General features: G+C 43.1%; 1 protein-coding gene across 1 annotated transcript in view; it reads left to right on the top strand.

The window, feature by feature from the left end:
* The window catches only part of LOC134339138 (interferon lambda receptor 1-like), a 31,038-nt gene extending 8,929 nt beyond the window's left edge, over window positions 1-22,109 (top strand). Inside the window, exons 3-7 of the mRNA XM_063035490.1 lie at window positions 74-249; window positions 5,602-5,765; window positions 13,842-13,998; window positions 19,796-19,938; window positions 20,872-22,109. Of these exons, the coding sequence (XP_062891560.1) occupies window positions 74-249; window positions 5,602-5,765; window positions 13,842-13,998; window positions 19,796-19,938; window positions 20,872-21,513 (1,282 nt within the window). The 3' untranslated portion in view covers window positions 21,514-22,109. The remainder of the gene's footprint in view (window positions 1-73; window positions 250-5,601; window positions 5,766-13,841; window positions 13,999-19,795; window positions 19,939-20,871) is intronic.
* The last annotated feature ends 280 nt before the right edge of the window (window positions 22,110-22,389 follow it).

Raw genomic sequence — 22,389 nt, 5'->3', positions numbered from 1 at the left:
AAATTTGTAGAGCATCGTAATCAAATAATAATTTGTATTTAAAATTACAAGGTTTATCTTTGTATAATTCCAGGTCTTATGATGTCTGGCAACCTTTCACCAATTGCACCAGTCCACTTGGAGAAGGCTGTGATGTTACATGTACTATTAGAGACTGCTATCAATATCTTCAAGCCAGAGTTGGAAGCAATGTGTCTGGGCATTCCATTTCCTGGAGCTTCTCCAGAGGTTTTTCTCCATTCATGGAGTGTATGTATTTTTATTTTCATTTTATCAGTTTTCTGTAATTTAACAATGTTTATCTGGTGACAACACATTAAATCTTGCCAGATCTCCTCATGAGTTCAGTGTTTCCATAAGACAAAGGAGCAGAAGTTGGCCATTCGGCCCATCGAGTCTGCTCCGCCATTTTATCATGAGCTAATCCATTCTCCCATTTAGTCCCACTCCCCCACCTTCTCACCATAACCTTTGATGCCCTGGCTACTCAGATACCTATCAATCTCTGCCTTAAATACACCCAATGACTTGGCCTCCACTGCCGCCCATGGCAACAAATTCCATAGATTCACCAACCCCCGGCTAAAAAAATTTCTTCGCATCTCTGTTCTGAATGGGTGCCCTTCAATCCTTAAGTCATGCCCTCTCGTACTAGACTCCCCCATCATGGGAAACAACTTTGCCATATCCACTCTGTCCATGCCTTTCAACATTCAAAATGTTTCTTTGAGGTCCCCCCTCATTCTTCTAAACTCCAAGGAATACAGTCCAAGAGCAGGCAAACGTTCCTCATATGTTAACCCTCTCATTCCCGGAATCATTCTAGTGAATCTTCTCCCTCTGTACCCTCTCCAACGTCAGCACATCCTTTCTTAAATAAGGAGCCCAAAACTGCCCACAGTACTCCAAGTGAGGCCTTACCAGCGCCTTGTAGAGCCTCAACATCACATCCCTGCTCCTATACTCTATTCTTCTGGAAATGAATGCCAACATTGCATTCGCCTTCTTCACCACCAACTCAACCTGGAGGTTAACTTTAAGGGTATCCTGCACGAGGATTCCCAAGTCCCAGTGCATCTCAGAACTTTGAATTCTCTCCCCATTTAAATAATAGTCTGCCCGTTTATTTCTTCTGCCAAAGTACATAACCATACACTTTCCAACATTGTATTTCATTTGCCACTTCTCTGCCCATTCGTCCAATCTATCCAAGTCTCTCTGCAGACTCTCTGTTTCCTCAGCGCTACCGGCCCCTCCACCTATCTTCGTATCATCAGCAAACGTAGCCACAAAGCCATCTATTCCATAATCCAAATTATTGATGTACAACGTAAAAAGAAGCGGCCCCAACACGGACCCCTGTGGAACACCACTGGTAACTGGCAGCCAACCAGAATTGGATCCCTTTATTCCCACTCTCTGTTTCCTGCCAATTAGCCAACGCCCTATCCACGTATGTAACTTTCCCGTGATTCCATGGGCTCTTATCTTGTTAAGCAGCCTCATGTGTGGCACCTTGTCAAAGGCCTTCTGAAAATCCAAATATGCAACATCCACTGCATCTCCCTTGTCTAGCCTACTGGTAATTTCCTCAAAAAATTGTATTAGGTTTGTCAGGCAGCATTTTCCTTTAAGGAATCCATGCTGAGTTCTGCCTATCTTATCATATGCCTCCAGGTACTCTGTAACCTCATCCTTGACAATCGACTCCAACAACTTCCCAACCATCGATGTCAAGCTAACAGGTCTATAATTTACTTTTTGCTTCCTTGTCCCCTTCTTAAACAGCGGAGTGACATTTGTAATCTTCCAGTCCTCCGGAACCATGCCAGAATCTATTGACTTTTGAAAGATCATCGCTAATGCCTCCGCAATCTCCACAGCTACTTCCTTCAGAACATGAGGGTGCATTCCATCTGGTCCGGGAGATTCATCTACTCTTAGACTATTCAGCTTCCTGAGTACTTTCTCTGTCATAGTTGTGACTGCGCACACTTCTCTTCCCTGCTACCCTTGAGTGTCCAGTATACTGCTGATGTCTTCTTCAGTGAAGACTGATGCAAAATACTCATTCAGTTCCTCTGCCATCTCCTTATCTCGCATTATAATTTCTCCAGCACCATTTTCTATTGGTCCTATATCTACTCTCACCTGTCTTTTACTGTTTATATACTTGAAAAAGCTTTTAGTGTCCTCTTTGATATTATTTGCTAGCTTCCTTTCATAGTTCATCTTTTCCCTCTTAATGACCTTATTAGTTTCCCTTTGTAAGCTTTTAAAAACTTCCCAATCCTCTGTCTTCCCACTAATTTTTGCTTCCTTGTATGCCCTTCCGTTTGCTTTAACTTTGGCTTTGACTTCTCTTGTCAGCCATGGTTCGTTAGGCCATTTCAGATGGTAGTTTAGCAATAGGGACATGCTTGAAGGTACAGAGCCACATGAAATTCCTTGTTCACTGTCTTTACTTTTACTATTACTGATGCTGTTTTTCTGTTCCATTGATTTAACTTTTGTTTATTGAGATATAACACGGAATAAGCTCTTCCAGCCCTTAGAGCGACCCGCAATTTAACCCTAGCCAATTTACAATAACCAATTAACCTACCAACTGGTACGTCTTTACGCTGTGGGAGGAAACCAGAGCACCCGGAGGAAATCCACAAGGTCACGGGGAGAACATACAAACTCCTCACTGGCAAGAACCTGGGTCACCAGTACTGTAAAGTGTTGTGCTAACCACTACACCACTGCTGTCCTGGTAATTCTGAATTGGTTCCAGATCAAAAGTGCAAGCATCTTGATGCTGGTCCAGTTCATAGAGAGCGGTGAGTGCTTGGAACGCCTTGCCAGGGGTGGTGGTAGAGGCAGATACATTCGGGGCATTTAAGAGACTCTTAGGTAGGCACACAGATGATACAGGAATGCAGGGCTGTGTAGGAGGGAAGTGTTAGATTAATTTTGGAGTAGGTTTGAAGGTTGGTATAACATTTTGGGCTGAAGGGCCTGTACTGTGCTATAGCTTAATCAGTGGGTCATATCCCAGTTAATGTATCTTGAGGCAGAATTAGAATTCAGGACTATTATTGTGAAGAGACAGATTCCTCTGGGTGTTGGAGTTTTGGTGGGGGGGGCAGAATTGACAGTGGTGATTGCCAGCACAATACATCCAGGATAGAAATGCATTGGGATCTTTCTTCTAAATTGGAATAGCCGTTAACATTCCTTTATAGAATTATCTATTCCAGATGTGTACTTGTGACTTTCTGTTAAGAGAGAGTGGGGGCTACAGACTATGGAAACGGGATAACTAGTTATTGAGCCAAGCTTTACAAGTAGGATGAATTATTCGTATATAATTTCCAATAAAGAAAGAGGAATTTCTACACTACTTTTCATGATCTCGGAATGTTTCAAAGCACTGAACAGCCAGAATAAAGTTCTGCTGAGTCTCTGGTGCAGTGTGGTCCAGCCACTAACCCACCCCTCCGCACCACCAGTTCCTGTCAGGGAGGAGGCTACATAGCATCAATGCCAGGACCACCAGTCTCAAAAACAGTTACTTTCCCCAAGCAGCAAGAATGGTCAACACCTCCACCTGCTACCCACTCCTCCACAGCCCCAACCACCACTACTGTGCCTGTCAGAGTCACCTTATGTACTGACACTCCTGTGTCGAGCGTCACTTTATGGGCGTGCACTCAATCTATGTTTATAAGCTATTTTGTGTATTTATTGTGCTTTTATTTATTATTGTATTCTTTATTTTACTGTTTTTTTTGTGCTAAATCGGACCCGGAATAACAATTATTTTGTGCTCCTGTACACTTGTGTATCGGAAATTACATTAAATAATCTTGAATCTTGAAGAAAATTTTACTTATCCTATCCCCAAGAGCTAAGAACGTAGTTGTAGGAGCCACGTAACTATTCTTTGTCTGCATTGTATTTTGTGTTGCGCGTTTACTATGGGTAATTGGTCACTTGGGTTGGGGTGTAGAAGGGAATTAGTATAGTTACACATTAACCCTTTGTCTCAGTTTAGTCTAGATAGAGCCAGGGAGTGGGTCACGGGCTGATATTTTCTTGTTGATCGCTAACACTACCGCTAGGTTGTTGTTCTATTGTTATTAGACCGCTTATTTTGTTCTATTCTTAGTTTTAGTGTCATTAGATTTTATATCGCTACAAGATTGTTTGTCTTTGCTGGTTTCTTACTGAACGATTGAACATACTCTTTTAAACTTTGGACATTCGTTATTGTGGATAGCGCATCACCCCTGTGCTTAGTCTCAGCAGTTTTGGCTTGTTTTCAGCTAGTAAAAGAACATGTCCGATCTTTGTTCCTGGATGTTAGAATAGACACAGTGACTGTTCGGCTGTATGAAAGAATCTTAAAATATAGTAGTCATATTTGCAAAGCATACTCATGAGCAATAATTGGATAATAACTATAGTGATGTCATAAGGCATTGAAAATAAATAGAGCTATTGCTGTTAAGAGTTAGTTTGGACACCAGAGAGATTCTGATACATTTACAACATCAAACATTTATTCTAATTGTGAAAACTATTCCTAATCAAGTGTTAGGGTGGAACATTGTTTTCTGAATTAAAAATCTCTTTTTAATGCACAACATCATATCAGAGCCATAATTCCATATTTGTCGAGAAGTCCAGGGTTCCTGTTTAATATCTGCAAGTGGGGTGGGGGCCTTTGAGGTTCTAATGTTTTCTGTCATACATTCGTTGGGGTTTCTTTCTCTCTGTTTTGTGGATGTCTGTGAAGAATAAGAATTTCAGGTTGTATGTGGTATATATTATTTGATATGAAGACCATAAGAAATAGAAGCAAGATTGGGCCATTTGCCCCATGGAGTCTGCTCTGCCATTTCGTCATGGCTGATCCATTTCCCTCTCAGCCCCAGTCTCCTGCTGTCTCTCCATATCCCTTCATGCCCTGACTAAAAATTGAGCCTTTGACATTCCAAATTTGTTTCAAGGAGTGAGGCCGAGGATTATAGGAAGTGAGATGATTTATTGACTAGTGATGAGTATTCTCAATAATTCCAATCACTCATTTCTCTATTCTGAGGCAGAAAGTAAATGGAAAATGAACTTTTATTTTGAAGTTGGATGTTGGATGCCCTGACTATATTTCAAAATTTCTGGTCAATCCACATAGAAAATAAATGGGTGGGGGGGTGTGTAGAATGCCCTTATTCTGTGGACTGCCCTCCAGTAATACCACCAAGAAAGTACATGTGATTACCTCAGACGAATGTGATGTTCTCCTAAGGGACTACTCCCTTAACGGAGAACGCCTGTGTGTGACTTTGTTTAAAGTGGGGAGGCTGATGCACGAGCAGCTACTACATGGTCCTTGGCAGATTGGGGTTTGGGTCCAGTGGCAGGGAATTCAAAATGACAGTATTGCCTTCTCACTCTGCTTAATCTCAAGTTTATTCAGTTATTACATCCAAAGGGCTCAATTTAATTTAATAGTTTGTCTTAGTCGAAAAACCAGAAATAGTGATATTCTTGTTAACTGCCACGTATTAAAAATATGTCAATAATAATCGATAATTTCTATTTCTTTTGAAGTGGAACTCGGCGCACCTCAACTGAAGGTAGTTGTGAAAGAAGAATCTGTACTGGTGCATCTTCGAATTAATTTGACAGCGTGCAAAGAAGAGGTGTTGAAAGCGTGTCTGATTGATAACTTGAGCTATGAAGTGAAATTTTGGAATACAGATGAAGGTGTCAGAGTATGTATTCAAGGAGTTTTACTGCACCGAGGCGCTTGGTCCCATTCGTATGCGCTAATCCCAGTTCTCTGCGTTCCTTTCCTGGCTAAGTGCCATATGCCTCAAAAATGCCACAGTTGTATCTGCTGCCATGTTGTCTTCTGGCAGCTTTACCTCCACTGTCAGATTTCTGAACAGGCAATAAGGCCATGAACACACACACACAATGCTGGAGGAACTCAGCAGGTCAGGCAGCACCAATGGTAATGAATAAACAGTCGATATTTTGGGCGGAGACCCTTCGGCAGTCCTGCTGAAGGGACTCGGCCTGAGATGTCGACTACTTTTTTTTCCATAGACGCTGCCTGGCCTGCTGCTCAGTTCCTCCAGCATCTGCAGAATCTCTCTTACTTGTGATTTGCACGATCTCTCTTGTTTGTGATTTGCTCACTATTTTTGCTCTCTTCTGCTCTACTTATTTAATTTAACTAATATATATTTCAGAACCAGATTTAATATCACTGGTATATGTCACGAAATTTGTTGTCTTTGTGGTAGCAGTACAATACAATACCTAATAGTTAAATAAGTAGTGCAGAAACAAAAATAAAAAAAAAGTAGTGAGGTAGTGTTCATGGGTTCAATGTCCATTCAGAAATCAGATGGCAGAAGGGAAGAAGCTGTTCCTGAATTATTGAGGTGTGCTTTCAGGCTCCTGTACCTCTTTCCTGGTGGAAGCAATGAGAACAAGGTGTGACTTGGGTGATGGAGGTCCTTAATGATGGATGCTGCCTTTTTGAGGCATCGCTCCTTGACGATGTCCTGGATACTGCAGAGGCTAGTGCCCAGGGTTGGGCTGACTAAGTTTTCAATTCTCTGCAGCTTACTTCGATGCTGTGCAGTAGCCCCTCCCCACGCCCAGAGGAGACAGTGGTGAGCCCAATAAGAATGCTCTCCGCGGTACATCAGTAGAAAGTTACGAGTGTCTCTGATGACACATGAATTCTCCTCAAAGCCCTAATGAAATATCGCCGCTGTCGTGCCTTCTTTGTAGCTGCGTTGTTCTGTTGGGTCCGGGATAGATCCTCAGAGATATTAGCACCAGGAACTTGGAATTGCTCATCCTTTCCACTTCTGATCCCTCCATGAGGATTGGTTTGTGTTCCCTCATCTTATCCTTTCTGAAGTCCACAATCAGTTCTTTGGTCTTACTGACCAAATTTATAATATTTTTATTTGTCGCACTGAAATGCTACCGCAAAACAACAAATTTCACGACATATGTCGTTGTTATTTCTTCAACTAATCCTGGAAAAGCCTAATTCTCAGAGCAGAGAACAAAGAGCAGTGCAACACAGGAGCAGGGGCTTCAGCTCATCATGTTACCACTGACTATGATGCTAATCTAACAGTCCCTTCTTACTGTGCACGACCTGTGCCTCTCCACTTACTGCTGTCAGGTTCCCCTCGCCCTCTGCTTTTCCCAAGAAATTGAGCCAGGTTTGTTCGACTTTTCCCCATAGCTAATATGCTCCAATCCTAATGAGATCCGAGTGAACTGACTTATTCAGTGCTTTCTCAAACCGTCATATCTTTCCTATAGTGTGGGGATCAGAACTGCACACAGTGCTCTAAATGTGGGTGGCGGGGTTCATGTACGTCTCCACAAAAGGAGGTGTAAGGTTCTCCCTCCCTCCACTAGCTGACAGGGCGCCTTTGGGCAAGGTTTAACACCTGTTTAGCACCCCCTCCCCCCCACCCGATCGGGCGATCAGGGTCAGGTAAAGCCATGGGAGCAGGTGGTGCATGGTTGTATCAGCTGGGGCACGATAGCATAGTGGTTAGCACAACGCTTTACAGTGAAGTGAGATGCTGGAAGGTGATAGATGGAAGAGGGAAAGGGCTGAAGAAGGAATATGATAGGAGAAGAGGAGCAGCACCAGAGGAAGGAGATGGATAGGTGAGGAGAAAGGAAGAGGTAAGAGGGGAGACAGGAGGGAGGGTTAGAAAATACCAGAAGTTTGAGAAATCCATGTTCCTGTTGTCTACTCAGACGGGATACTCCACAGGCAAACACGAGGAAATCTGCAGATGCTGGAAATTCAAGCAACACATACAAAATGCTGGTGGAATGCAGCAGGCCAGGCAGCATCTAAAGGAAGAAGTACAGTCGACGTTTCATAGAACATAGAATAATACAGCACAGTACAGGCCCTTCGGCCCACAATGTTGTGCTGACCCTTAAACCCTACCTCCCATATAACCCCCCACCTTAAATTCCTCCATATACCTGTCTAGCAGTCTCTTAAATTTCACTAGTGTATCTGCCTCCACCACTGACTCAGGCAGTGCATTCCATGCACCAACCACTCTCTGAGTAAAAAACCTTCCTCTAATATCTCCCTTGAACTTCCCACCCCTTACCTTAAAGCCGTGTCCTCCTGTATTGAGCAGTGGTGACCTGGGGAAGAGGCGCTGGCTGTCCACTCTATCTATTCCTCTTAATATCTTGTATACCTCTATCATGTCTCCTCTCATCCTCCTTCTCTCCAGAGAGTAAAGCCCTAGCTCCCTTAATCTCTGATCATAATGCATACTCTCTAAACCAGGCAGCATCCTGGTAAATCTCCTCTGTACCCTTTACAATGCTTCCACATCCTTCCTATAGTGAGGCGACCAGAACTGGACACAGTACTCCAAGTGTGGCCTAACCAGAGTTTTATAGAGCTACATCATTATCTTGCGTCTCTTAAACTCTATCCCTCGACTTATGAAAGCTAACACCCCATAAGCTTTCTTAACTACCCTATCTACCTGTGAGGCAACTTTCAGGTAGATTCTTTCAGTTAGTAAATCTCTTACTATCTCTTCTTTCAGTTAGTCCTGACCAAGGGTCTTGGCCCAAAACGTTGACTGTACTTCTTCCTTTAGACGCTGCCTGGCCTGCTGCGTTCCACCAGCATTTTGTGTGTGTTACTAAGATACTCTACATGTTGCCTTACCAATTGATCATACAATTGCAGCATGATTTGCCTCTCTTTATATTTGATGCCCTAATCAATGAAGGCAAGCTTGTCATACGCCTTTATGACAATCCTGTACACCCCCTCCACATCCTAGAACCCGCCCCTATACCCATGGCACCACCCCCATTCCCACTCTGTACCCATCCCCCACATACCCTAGTACCCCTTCTGTCCCCCAGTCCCCTTCCACAGCTCAGCAGCTCCCTCTGTACCCATGGCACCACCCCCTGTATACCAGTATCCCATTATCCCCTCTGTACCCATCCCCCCTCCGTACCCTAGCACCCCCTCTGTATCCCCTCCTTACCCCAGTACCACCCCCATACCACAGTATCCCCTCCATACTGTAGTGCCCCTTCCATACTCCAGTCCCTCCTCCGTACCATACCCCAGTACCCTCTTCTTACCCCGGTACCCCTTCCGTACCCGAGTTCCCCCTCAGTATAGAAACATAGAAAATAGGTGCAGGAGTAGGCCATTCGGCCCTTCAAGCCTGCACCACCATTCAGTATGATCATGGCTGATCATCCAACTCAGAACCCTGCACCAGCCTTCCCTCCATACTCCCTGATCCCTTTAGCCACAAGGGCCATATCTAACTCCCTCTTAAATATAGCCAATGAACTGGCCTCAACTGTTTCCTGTGGCAGAGAATTCCACAGATTCACCACTCTCTGTGTGAAGAAGTTTTTCCTAATCTCGGTCCTAAAAGGCTTCCCCTTTATCCTCAAACTGTGACCCCTCATCCTGGACTTCCCCAACATCTGGAACAATCTTCCTGCATCTAGCCTGTCCAATCCCTTTAGGATTTTATATGTTTCAATCAGATCCCCCCTCAATCTTCTAAATTCCAACAAGTATAAGCCTAGTTCATCCAGTCTTTCATCATATGAAAGTCCTGCCATCCCAGGACTCAACCTGGTGAACCTTCTTTGTACTCCCTCTATGGCAAGGATGTCTTTCCTCAGATTAGGGGACCAAAACTGCACACAATACTCCAGGTGTGGTCTCACCAAGGCCTTGTACAACTGCAGTAGTACCTCCCTGCTCCTGTACTCGAATCCTCTTGCTATAAATGCCAGCATACCATTCGCCTTTTTCACCGCCTGCTGTACCTGCATGCCCACTTTCAATGACTGGTGTATAATGACACCCAGGTCTCGTTGCACCTCCCCTTTTCCTAATCGGCCACCATTCAGATAATAATCTGTTTTCCTGTTTTTGCCACCAAAGTGGATAACTTCACATTTATCCACATTGAATTGCATCTGCCATGAATTTGCCCACTCACCTAACCTATCCAAGTCACCCTGCATCCTCTTAGCATCCTCCTCACAGCTAACACTGCCACCCAGCTTTGTGTCATCCGCAAACTTGGAGATGCTGCATTTAATTCCCTCATCCAAGTCATTAATATATATTGTAAACAACTGGGGTCCCAGCACTGAGCCTTGTGGTACCCCACTAGTCACTGCCTGCCATTCTGAAAGGTCCCGTTTATTCCCACTCTTTGCTTCCTGTCTGCCAACCAATTCTCTATCCACATCAATACCTCACCCCCAATACCATGTGCTTTAAGTTTGCACACTAATCTCCTGTGTGGGACCTTGTCAAAAGCCTTTTGAAAATCCAAATATACCATATCCACTGGTTCTCCCCTATCCACTCTACTAGTTACATCCTCAAAAAATTCTGAGATTCGACAGGCATGATTTTCCTTTCACAAATCCATGCTGACTTTGTCCGATGATTTCACCGCTTTCCAAATGTGTCCCCACCACCGATGTTAGGCTAACTGGTCTATAATTCCCTGGTTTCTCTCTCCCTCCTTTTTTAAAAAGTGGGGTTACATTAGCCACCCTCCAATCCTCAGGAACTAGTCCAGAATCTAAAGAGTTTTGAAAAATTATCACTAATGCATCCACTATTTCTTGGGCTACTTCCTTAAGCACTCTGGGATGCACACCATGTGGCCCTGGGGATTTATCTGCCTTTAATCCCTTCAATTTACCTAACACCATTTCCCTACTAACATGTATTTCCCTCAGTTCCTCCATCTCACTGGACCCTCTGTCCCCTACTATTTCCGGAAGATTATTTATGTCCTCCTTAGTGAAGACAGAACCAAAGTAATTATTCAATTGGTCTGCCATGTTCTTGTTCCCCATAATCAATTCACCTGTTTCTGTCTGTAGGGGACCTACATTTGTCTTAATCAATCTTTTTCTTTTCACATATCTATAAAAGCTTTTACAGTCAGTTTTTATGTTCCCTGCCAGTTTTCTCTCATAATCTTTTTTCCCCTTCCTAATTAAGCCCTTTGTCCTCCTCTGCTGAACTCTGAATTTCTCCCAGTCCTCAAGTGAGTCACTTTTTCTGGCTAATTTGTATGCTTCTTCTTTGGAATTGATACTATCCCTAATTTCCCTTGTCAGCCACGGGTGCACTACCTTCCTTGATTTATTCTTTTGCCAAACTGGGATGAACAATTGTTGTAGTTCATCCATGCGATCTTTAAATGCTTGCCATTGCATATCCACCGTCAACCCTTTAAGTGTCATTTGCCAGTCTATCTTAGTTAATTCACGTCTCATACCTTCAAAGTTACCCTTCTTTAAGTTCAGAACCTTTGTTTCTGAATTAACTATGTCACTCTCCATCTTAATGAAGAATTCCACCATATTATGGTCACTCTTACCCAAGGGGCCTCTCACGACAAGATTGCTAATTAACCCTTCCTCATTGCTCAAAACCCAGTCCAGAATAGCCTGCTCTCTAGTTGGTTCCTCGACATGTTGGTTCAAAAAACCATCCCGCATACATTCCAAGAAATCCTCTTCCTCAGCACCCTTACCAATTTGGTTCACCCAGTCTACATGTAGATTGAAGTCACCCATTATAACTGCTGTTTCTTTACTGCACACATTTCTAATTTCCTGTTTAATACCATCCCCAACCTCTCTACTACTGTTAGGTGGCCTGTACACAACTCCCACCAGCGCTTTCTGCCCCTTAGTATCCCAGTCCCCTCCATATCCCAGCCCCCCCTCTGTATCCAAGCTCCCCCACTGTACCCCAATGCCCCCACCCTTTATGGTAGCACCGTCCCGCCCTGCCCAATACCCCAGCACCCGTCCATACTCCAAGGCCCGTCCAGGTCTGCCATTTAATTTTTAGAATTGTAGCTTTTACATTAAAGCAGATCCAGAAGAGCTTACAGTTACTTTCCCCAAGCAGTACGGCTGATCAACACCTCCACCCACTAACCCCTAACCACCACTACTTTATCATTTCCTGTCAGTCACCTTATGTGCAGACACTCCTGTACCTAGTGTCACTTTATGGACATACAATCTATCTGTGTATATATGAGATACACGACCTGTAAGCTATCTTATGTGTTTAAATTTATTGTGTTTCTTTTTTTTATGCTGTATCAGATCCCAAGTAACAATTAATTTGTTCTCCTTTGCACTTGAATCTTTAAACAATCTTGAATCTTCATGCCATCCTGTTCTTTGTTGCAATTTAAAACATGCTTACAGTATTAAAAAAAACTCCTATTACAGATTTGGTTGATTTGACATGTAGTTTACTGATTTTATTCAAATTCTGCAGCTTAACTGATGATTGATTTCATCTTTAACCACCAAGCACTGTTAATTGATATTTCTACAAGGCAATTTTTATATTTTTGTCCTCTATTTCTTCCCCAGAGAATGGTTGGAATGTGGCATTTGATGTTGGGATGTGCAGCATGAATACATTTATGGGATTGTGGGGTAACTGAGGGAGGAAGGAAGGTTACAGGTGGATATGCCATTGTGATTAGGTGAGAAACACTTTGTAGGGAGTGTAACTAGTTCAGCAAGTACGGTACCTATTATGTAAAGTCCCGCAGGATTTATTGACCTACACCGACATATTGTAACTATTGAGCACTTTGACTTTTTTTTCTCTGCTTTAATGCATATTGAGGAACAAGTGGAGCTTTGGCCTCTGTTAGGGTGTATTCTGGAGTTAGGGTATATAATAAATCTTAATTTCACCAGCAACCAATCTTCACTTTTTTACCTGGAGCTGTGGACTGGAGTTGATTGCAAACCAGACAATGCTGATTAACGTTCATTTTGTGTGTCTGGGGTGTGGGTGCAAAGAAGAAGGTGCATGAAAACTATATGTAATTCAAAGGAAGCATTATAGATACATTGTAACTATAGAACTGTTCTGCTGTTACCTTTGATCTTTAGCATATAAAATGTCATGTACTATTGGGTCGGGAGGCTTCCCTCCAAGAGTGTCTCAATGTGATGCCTGCTGCTATATTCACTTCGATATCCACTAGCTTCAGTGTCTCTCTGGTGGCTTTATTCACAGTACAACAGCCAACAATACCTGCAAATGCAGTTCTGAATATGACATTTGGAAATCCACAGGGTAGTTCAGTTAATTTCCTGATAATCAGACAAGCCAGTCAGTTTCGTATCTGTTAGAGGACCAAGCTTGTCACCTGAAGGAAATCAATAGGCATCAAGCTTTCTTTGTCAAAATATAATCTGTTAATTGTGAGAATTTATTACAGAGTCTTTAACTTACTGGTGACCTGGTTAACATTAATATCATGTGCCTTGAATCCAAATTTTATTGAGTTTAAAATCTGCTGTATTTATATTCACACTTTTGTTGGGTTGAGTTGTCCTGCGATCATGGCAATCCATTTGCAAACGTTTCATCATCATACAAGGAGTCATTATCGGTGCACTGTTAATTTGTGATGTGTTCTCCGAGTACTTGGCCTTTATATACTTATCAATCAGCTGATTGGTGATCATTACAAAAACTCGACTGTGATATAGGGAGGGGATCTCATCGTTGATTGGTTGTGTGGCGAACTCTGTGCATTGTGGTCTGGAATTTTGCCTGTATTGTCTCATAAATAGGATCGAGGTCTATGTGTCTGTTTATAGAATTGTTCGCTGAAAACCTTGCTTCTAGGAATTCTCTTGCATGCCTTATATTTGCTTGTGCCATGACTTTCACTGATGCCCAGTCACATTTTATTTTTGAACAGCATCCAGTTCAACAAAGCTCAACTGAGAACATAATAAAAATTGAAAAAAGTCAGTTGCAAGGCAGCAACAATTGTGTGTCTGCACGATCTGTATACAGCAATACGAAGAAGATGAGCAATTTCTGTGAACCTGTCTGTTTTGAACTGAAAGTCAAAGGTAAGTTTGCATAATTTGTGTGTAGATTTTTTTTATGGTAATGTGATATCTCATGCTCTCTTTATTTTAATTTTTACAAATTTCAGCCAATGTGTTCCCACATCTGTGTTACTGTCTGTGCGTTTGAAGATAATCAAAAAAGGTGGAAAATCAGACTATAAGATATTGGAGCTGATTAGGCCATTCAGCCCATTACGTCTTCTCTGCCATTTGATCATGGCTGTGTTTTTTTTTCTCTCATAACCTTTGACGCGCTTACTAATCAAGAACCTTTCAACCTCTGATTTAAATATACCTAATGTCTTGGCCTCTAGAACCATCTGTGGCAATTAATTCCACAGATTCGCCGCCCTCTGGCTAAAACATCCTCCTCATCTCTGTTCTAAATCAGGGGTCCCCAACCTGTTTTGCACCGCGGACCAGTTTAATATCGACAATGTTCTTGCAGACCGGCCGACAGGTCTTGGGGGGAGGTGGTGGTGTTCAAGTAGGGTTAAACTCACCTCAACATGTCTTTTACAGTTAGGGTTGCCAACTTTCTCACTCCCAAATAAGGGACAAAAGTAGCAGTCAAATCCTGGGACACTTTACCCCAGGAAAGACTACCATGACCATGAAGCCTTGTGCGGGCTCCTGTATGCGCATGCCGTGCGTGACGATTTTTTCCCCCACAAATTGGTTTTGCCTTCATCTTCCCAACTATACTGTACATACATTATTTCTACCTTATATAATCTGTGTATTTATCATATCATTCCTGCTTTTTACTATATGTTAGTGTTATTTTAGGTTTTATATGTTACTTGGTATGATTTGTTAGGTTATTTTTTGGGTCTGGGAACGCTCAAAATTTTTTCCCATAGTGGTAATTGCTTCTTCACTTCACGCCATTTCGGCACGAAAGGTTTCATTGGAACGCTATACCTCTGCGGGGGAAATACGGAACAAACCAATTTAACCCAATAACGGCAAATACGGGACAGTTGGCAACCCTATGTTGGAGTTCAAAAGTGCGTGACAGGGAAAGGGGAAAGGTGCAGCTGACTCATATCGTTTCCTCGCGGCCCGGTAGCGCATGCCTTGCGGCCCGGTGGTTGGGGACCGCTGTTCCAAATGGACAGCCTTGTATTCAGAAGCTGTGCCCACTAGTTCGAAACTCTCACACTATTGGCAATATCTTTTCCATGTCAGCTGTACCTGCTCCCTCCCCTCATTCTTCTGGACTCCACTGAGCACAAGTCCAGAGCCATCAAGCTCTCCTCCTATGTTACGTCGTAATTCAGAGCAGGATGAACCAATGGAACTTCCCCATCAGTGGGCTGTGGATACCAAGCTGCTGCATATATTTGAGAGAGGAAGAGAGAGAAGATTTCCTGAAATAAAAAGATATAAAGGTGTTTGGGTGGCGAGTGGACCTTGATGTTGAGATAGAGGATCAGCCATCTCTCTGCTTTGACCTTGTTCCTATAGAATTTACACCGGAGTAGTATGGGAGCATAGCAGTTAGCACGACTCTTTACCGTGACAGCATTAGGGGTTCGATTCCTGCCACTGCCCATAAGGAGTTTATATATTCTCTGTATGACCGTGTGGGTCATGTACTCCATTCTCCACATGACCCTAGTGCTCCAGTTTCCTCCCACATTCCAAAGACATAGGGGTTGGGGTTAATTAGTTGTGGGCATGCTTTGTTGGTGCCTGAAGTGTGGTAACACTTGCCCGCAGCACATCCCTGGACTGGGTTGGTTGTTGATGCAAACGACACATTTCACTGGATAGTTCAGTGTGACAAGTAAAACTAATCTTTAAATCTGCCCTTATCCACCTTGTCTGTTTGGGTGTATTCTCTCAGGGCTGTATAATCTTAAAATAGGAAATGTAGTTAATTCTGAAAATCTGTCTGCTGTACAGTTTTGGAGAAGTTTCTTGCCTCAGTTGATAGAGCCAGTGTCTATATTCATTGATGATTGCAGAATACACAAACATGATCCAAAAATAATCAAACACGAGGAATTCTGCAGATGCTGGAAATTCAAGCAACACACATCAAAGTTGCTGGTGAACGCAGCAGGCCAGGCAGCATCTCTAGGAAGAGGTACAGTCGACGTTTCGGGCCAAGACCCTTTGTCAGGACTAACTGAAGGAAGAGCTAGTAAGAGATTTGAAAGTGGGAGGGGGAGATCCAAAATGATAGGAGAAAACAGGAGGGGGAGGGATGGAGCCAAGAGCTGGGCAGGTGATTGGCAAAAGGGATATGAGAGGATCATGGGACATGATCCCTCCTTTTTCTCCCTCTGTCCCTCTCACTATACCCCTTGCCCATCCTCTGGGTTTTTCCTCCCCTCCCCCTTTTCCTTCTCCCTAGGACTCTTGTCCCATGATCCTCTCATATCCCTTTTGCCAATCACCTGTCCAGCTCGTGGCTCCATCCCTCCCCCTCCTGTCTTCTCCTATCATTTTGGATCTCCCCCTCCCACTTTCACTTTCAAGTCTCTTACTAGCTCTTCTTTCAGTTAGTCCTGACGAAGGGTCTCGGCCCGAAACGTCGACTGTACCTCTTCCTAGAGATGCTGCCTGGCCTGCCGCGTTCACCAGCAACTTTGATGTGTGTTGCCAGAAATAATCAAGTGGCCCACGACCTGGATACTGCAGCAATATACTAGATTAACCTGTATGTTTTTGCTATCATAGAGTCATAGAAAAGTACAGCACAGAAACAGGCCCTTCAGCCCATCTAGTCCATGCCAAGCCATTTAAACTGCCTACTCCCATCGACCTGCACCAGGACCATAGCCCTGCGTACCTCTACCATCCATGTACCAGTCCAAACTTTTCTTGAATGCTGAAATCAAGCTTGCTTGCACCACTTGTGCTGACAGCTTGTTCCACACCAATGATTCTCTGAGTGAAGAAGTTTCCCTTCATCTTCCACTTAAATGGGCAGACTATTATTTAAATGGGGAGAGATGAAGAAGGCGAATGCAATGTTGGCATTCATTTCTAGAGGAATAGAGTATAGGAGCAGGGATGTGATGTTGAGGCTCTATAAGGTGCTGGGAAGACCTCACTTGGAGTACTGTGGGCAGATTTGGTCTCCTTATTTAAGAAAGGATGTGCTGACGTTGGAGAGGGTACAGAGAAGATTCGCGGGAATGATTCCGGGAATGAGAGGGTTAACATATGAGGAACGTTTGTCCGCTCTTGGAGTTTAGAAGAATGAGGGGAGACCTCATAGAAACATTTCGAATGTTGAAAGGCATGGACAGAGTGGATGTGGCAAAGTTGTTTCCCATGATGGGGGAGTCTGGTACGAGAAGGCATGACTTAAGGATTGAAGGGTGCCCATTCAGAACAGAGATGCGAAGAAATTTTTTTAGCCGGGGGTGGTGAATCTTTGGAATTTGTTTCCATGGGTGGCAGTGGAGACCAAGTCATTGGGTGTATTTAAGGCAGAGATTGATAGGTGTCTAAGTAGCCGGGGCATCAAAGGTTATGGTGAGAAGGCAGGGGAGTGGGACTAAATGGGAGAATGGATCAGCTCATGATAAAATGGGGGAGCAGACTCGATGGGCCGAATGGCTGACTTCTGCTCCGTTGTCTTATGGTCTTAAACATTTTCACCTTAATCCATGACCTCTAGTTGAAGTGCCATCCAACCTCAGTGGAGAAAGCATCTACAAATGTTCTCTTCTCAGTGGAAAAAGCCTGGTTGCATTTACTCTCTCTAGATCTCTCATAATCTTGTATATCTCTATTAAATCTCCTCTCAGTCTTCTACATTTTCAGGAATAAAGTCTTTATCTATTCAATCTTCCCTTGTTATTTTGGTCGTCCAGACCTGGCAACATCCTTGTAAATTTCTGTGTACACTTTCGACTTTTTTTATACCTTTCCTGCATGTAAGTGACCAAAACGGCAACTGCACACAATTGTTCAAATTAAGCCTCAGAACGCAACTTGAACATAACACCCGAAGCTTGCAGGTGAAAAGGTGAAATCAAGTGAAGGGGAGATATGTTGGTGGGGGCGGGGGTGATGAAGTGAGAAGCTGTCGTTTTGACCGTGGGATATGCACAGAAACGCCAAGTCCTAAAATTGCTGTCGGCTCTGAGAGATGTTTTACAAGCACCTGCGGCAGAGCTGATCACGGAACCCAGGACAGGCGGCGTATCTCATCATTTCACTTGTGCTGAAGTATCTGGGAAAACTATATAGATGGATTAGGAATGGCATTTACAGGGTGAAATTTGCAGATGACATAGCAATGGTTGGCCTCATCAACGATGACGAGAAGGAGTATAGAGAGGAAGTAGAACGGCTGGTGAATTGGAGTGAGAAGAACAACCCAAGTCTGAACGTGCTGAAGGAAATCATTGTGGACTTCAGGAGGGTGCAGCTGAGCCATCCCCCTTTGTGAATACATGACTCCTCCGCAGAGAGAGTGAAGTGCACCAAGTTTCTGAGAGTTCACATTACAGATGACTTCACCTAGTCCCTTAATATCACCTCATTTATCAGGAGTGCTGCACACGCAGGGCCGTTAGTATTATCGAGGATCCCACCCATCCATCCTGCATCCTCTTTGACTTTCTACCATCAGGCAGGAGACTCCGATGCATAAAGACAAGAACGGTCAGGATGGGAAACAGTTTCTTCCCTCAGGCCATGAGGCTTCTGAACTCCCTGCCGCATCACATTCGAAGTGTCGCTGGTTAATCTGTTCCATACCTTACAATATTTAGTTTATGCACTTTATTTATGTGAGATTCATCTGTAGATTTTATCCTTACTTTCATAAGTTATTGTGTTATTGTCTTGGTTCCGAGGAACATTGTCTCATTTCTATTTATGTTATGTGGTTAAATACATTATATAGGTGTATATAGTTAAATGACTATAAACTTGACTTGAAATTTGAAAGGAAAGGAAGTCTGTCAGGCATATGGTGAGATTTCACTAACTTGCATTGTTAAATTGTTGTATTTTTGTTCTTCTTTGTGTTTGTTCTTCATTTCTAATAGTTTGAACATTAAAGCATTACATTTTACTTTGAGTCTATTTGAATGTTACTGATGTCAAATATTCAGAAACATTCATAGCCTTTGACCACAAACACAAAATGCTGGAGGAACTCACAGGTCAGGCAGGGTCTTTGGAGGGGAATAGACAACCAGCATTTCAGGCCGAGACCCTTCAGCAGGACTGGAAAGGAAGGGGGAAGAAGCCAGATTAAGAAGGTGGGGGGGAAGAAGGGGTACAGGCTGGCAGGTGATAGCTGAGGAGGAGGGTGGGTGGATGGGGGATGGGGATGGTGAGAAGCTGGAAGGGGTTAAGGACTGAAGAAGGAATCTGATAGGAGAGGAGAGTGGGTCATGGGAGGACGGGCACCAGAGGAGGTGAGGAGAAGGAAAGGGGTAGGAGGGGAGCCAGAATGGGAAATGGAAAGGGGAAAGAAATTACTGGACGTTAGAGAAATCGATATTCATGCCACCAGGTTGGAGGCTACCAGACGGAATATGAGGTGGTACTCCTCCAACTTGAGAATGGACACATCGTGATAGTAGAGGAGGCCATGGACTGACATGTCAGAATAGGAAGTAGAATTAAAATAGGAAACATCCATCTTTTATGAGAGAGGAGAAGGTGCTCAGTGAAACCATCCGCTAATCTACTGTACATCAGGTCTCACTGATGTAGAGGAGGCCGCACCAGGGCACTGCCAATGTTTCTGTCCTGCTCCGGCTGTACAAATAGAGTGAAACGTTACACATATTTTAACCGTACCTTTTCTATGCAGGATTCCAGACTGCTGTGCTTTTCACCATACTGGCCTCTTTGTTTGGATCTTTGCTGATAATCTTAACTTTGATAGCTATAACCATGGTGAAAGTGAAGCAAAATATCTCTGTTCCACCAGAACTGAAGACACCAGAAGCCTTGGTTTGTAAAAATAATTACCATTCTTGGTCTCTTTCATTTCATACAGTTAAATTATTTCTTAGTAAGGAACATAGTATATTTGGAGAGCAGGTCTTTTGGCTGGTCTGTAATTTGCAATATCAATATTGAGTAGCAAACAAAATGCTGGAGGAACTTAGCAGGTCAGGCAGCATCTGCGGAAAAGAGTGAACAGTCGACACTTTTTTCTGGTCCTGAGGAAGGGCCTCAGCCTGAAACATTGACTGTTTTCTCTTTTCTGTAGATGCTGCCTTACTTGCTGAGTTCTTCCAGCATTTTGTTTGTATTTGTTTAATTCATTAACTGCAAGTTCCCAGAAAAACTTATTTACTAATGGTAGATGGTAAATCAAGACCAATAAGACTGTGAGGTGCTTGTCCATCTTATCCAACGATGATAGGAAACCTGTGCGGGAGAGTTTTTAAAGTGGAAAAGCTGTTGTCCTGGGGCAGTTCCACTCTCGGCCTCGGGAGTCCGGGTCCAGTGGTACGAACAAGCGTCACAAACTGGGGTCTTCCTTGACCATGACACCTTCCGTGCCTTGTCATGTCCTTTGCTTTCCACAGAGCCCTCCTAGCCGTTGGATCTCATCTACCCAGTCTGCTGGAGCTGACCCCACATGCCTGGACCGGCATCTCCCTGTCTCACCGGTTTATCCCGCCTGTCGAAGCGGTCTACCGGGGTGTGGCTGCTGTTGCATGCAAACAGCTGCCTTGAGCCACAGGTGAGAGCTGAGTGTCCGATGGGGACCAAATTGCCAGCTTTCCCAGAACAGATACAACAAACGCCTACACTAGAAGTGCTACCCCTCCCTGGACACCTTATACACCCCAATGTATATTAAATTCATAGGAGATATCTTTTGTTTATACATGTGAGATATACATCATTACTAATTTAGTTTTCTTTTATTAGGATTTCACAAGGACCATCTATTTTACCCAGGTAGAAGATTACCATTCAGTTGAATGCAGTTTGCCAAATGTTATTGACTGCAACGAAAGTGAAGAGATTCTTGAAGAAAAAACTGCCTTTGAAAGAATTGTTAAGCAGGAAGAAACCGAAACCAGTGCTTCGAATGATGTAGACTGCTCGAGTGAGAGTGATGAGGAAATTGAATGTTTCGACTACACTGAGAGTCGCTGGATTCCTGATGGAATAGTCTTTGACAATGACGAACTGCTGAACAATGACTTCCATCAGACAGCTAATACAAAACCATATCAAAAAGCAGATAACTCTTCCATGTTTAGTCACGTTGCCACTGACGTCCAGTCTCAAGTCTGTGACTGCTCTAATCATGATATACTCCAAACTGAATGGCCTGGTGCTGAGGATCAGCCTTCCAGTGTTACTTCAGAGGTGCTCAACAGCCAAAACTTCCATGACAGTATTGATCTGCTTCAACACTGTGATAAACACAGCAGTAGTGATATCCTCTTAACATCTGTACAGCTGCTCATATGTGATGGAGAGTATGATGAAGATATGTTATCATTAGTACATAATCATGATATGAACTTCATTTCCAGTCCTACTCGCCTTTGTACAGTGTAGGAAAATGGGTCCCTTCAGGGATTCAAAGTACATTTATTATCAAAGTATGTATGTAGTATACAACCCTGAGATTCATCTTCTCCACAGACAGCCACGAAACAAAGAAAATGCAAAGAAACGGTTCAAAGAGAAACTTCAACCCCTGCGCAAAAAAAAATCAGGCAAACGGCAACCAAAAAAAAAGTGAAAAAAAAAACAGATCATAAAATACAGAAGTGTTCCTATTGTACTTTGTAAATGTATGAAAATAAGCAAGGTGGCAGGAGGTTGGAGCAAAGCTCAGTTCAGATACATTTCATTGTGAGTATTTAGTAGTTTTATGACTCAGAAGTATTTCGAGAGTGAGTAGAGAGTGCAAGGCCTTGCATCAGCCAAAGCATTGATTGGTGGAAGAGGCTCAGGATTTATACTTCTGGAATCCTGTGGAGTTTTTTATCCAATGCATTGTTACAACACATAGCATTATTCAGTATTTCATGTATACTGGAGACAGTTTGCCCTTGAGCCTAAATCAGTATTTTTAATTCTTCTGAATAATCTATGCATACAAGTGTTACACTATATTTTTTAACTTTTAACAATTAAAGTTCATTTCTAGAAAATCTGGTCTTTAAGGCATTACTAATGTATGTTGATTATCCTAATTGGTTATTCAGTCAATATTGCTATTTATTCTTCTGAAGCAGGAGTTCCCTACCTTTTTTATGCCATGGACCAATACCATTAAGCAAGGGGTCCAAGGACCCTTCGGTTGATGGTAGGGGTCAATGGAATAAAAAAGGTTGGGAACCCCTGCTGTAGAGTAAGGATAGACTAACATCTTTCCACATTATAGGAAGGTTCAGTGGTTCAATTTAATATCAGAGAATGTAGACA

The sequence above is a fragment of the Mobula hypostoma genome, chromosome 28 (genome assembly GCF_963921235.1).
Source record: "Mobula hypostoma chromosome 28, sMobHyp1.1, whole genome shotgun sequence".
Classification (NCBI taxonomy): Eukaryota; Metazoa; Chordata; class Chondrichthyes; order Myliobatiformes; family Myliobatidae; genus Mobula; species Mobula hypostoma.
Note: the sequence above shows the minus strand (reverse complement) of the source record. Positions and strands in the feature narration are given on the sequence as shown.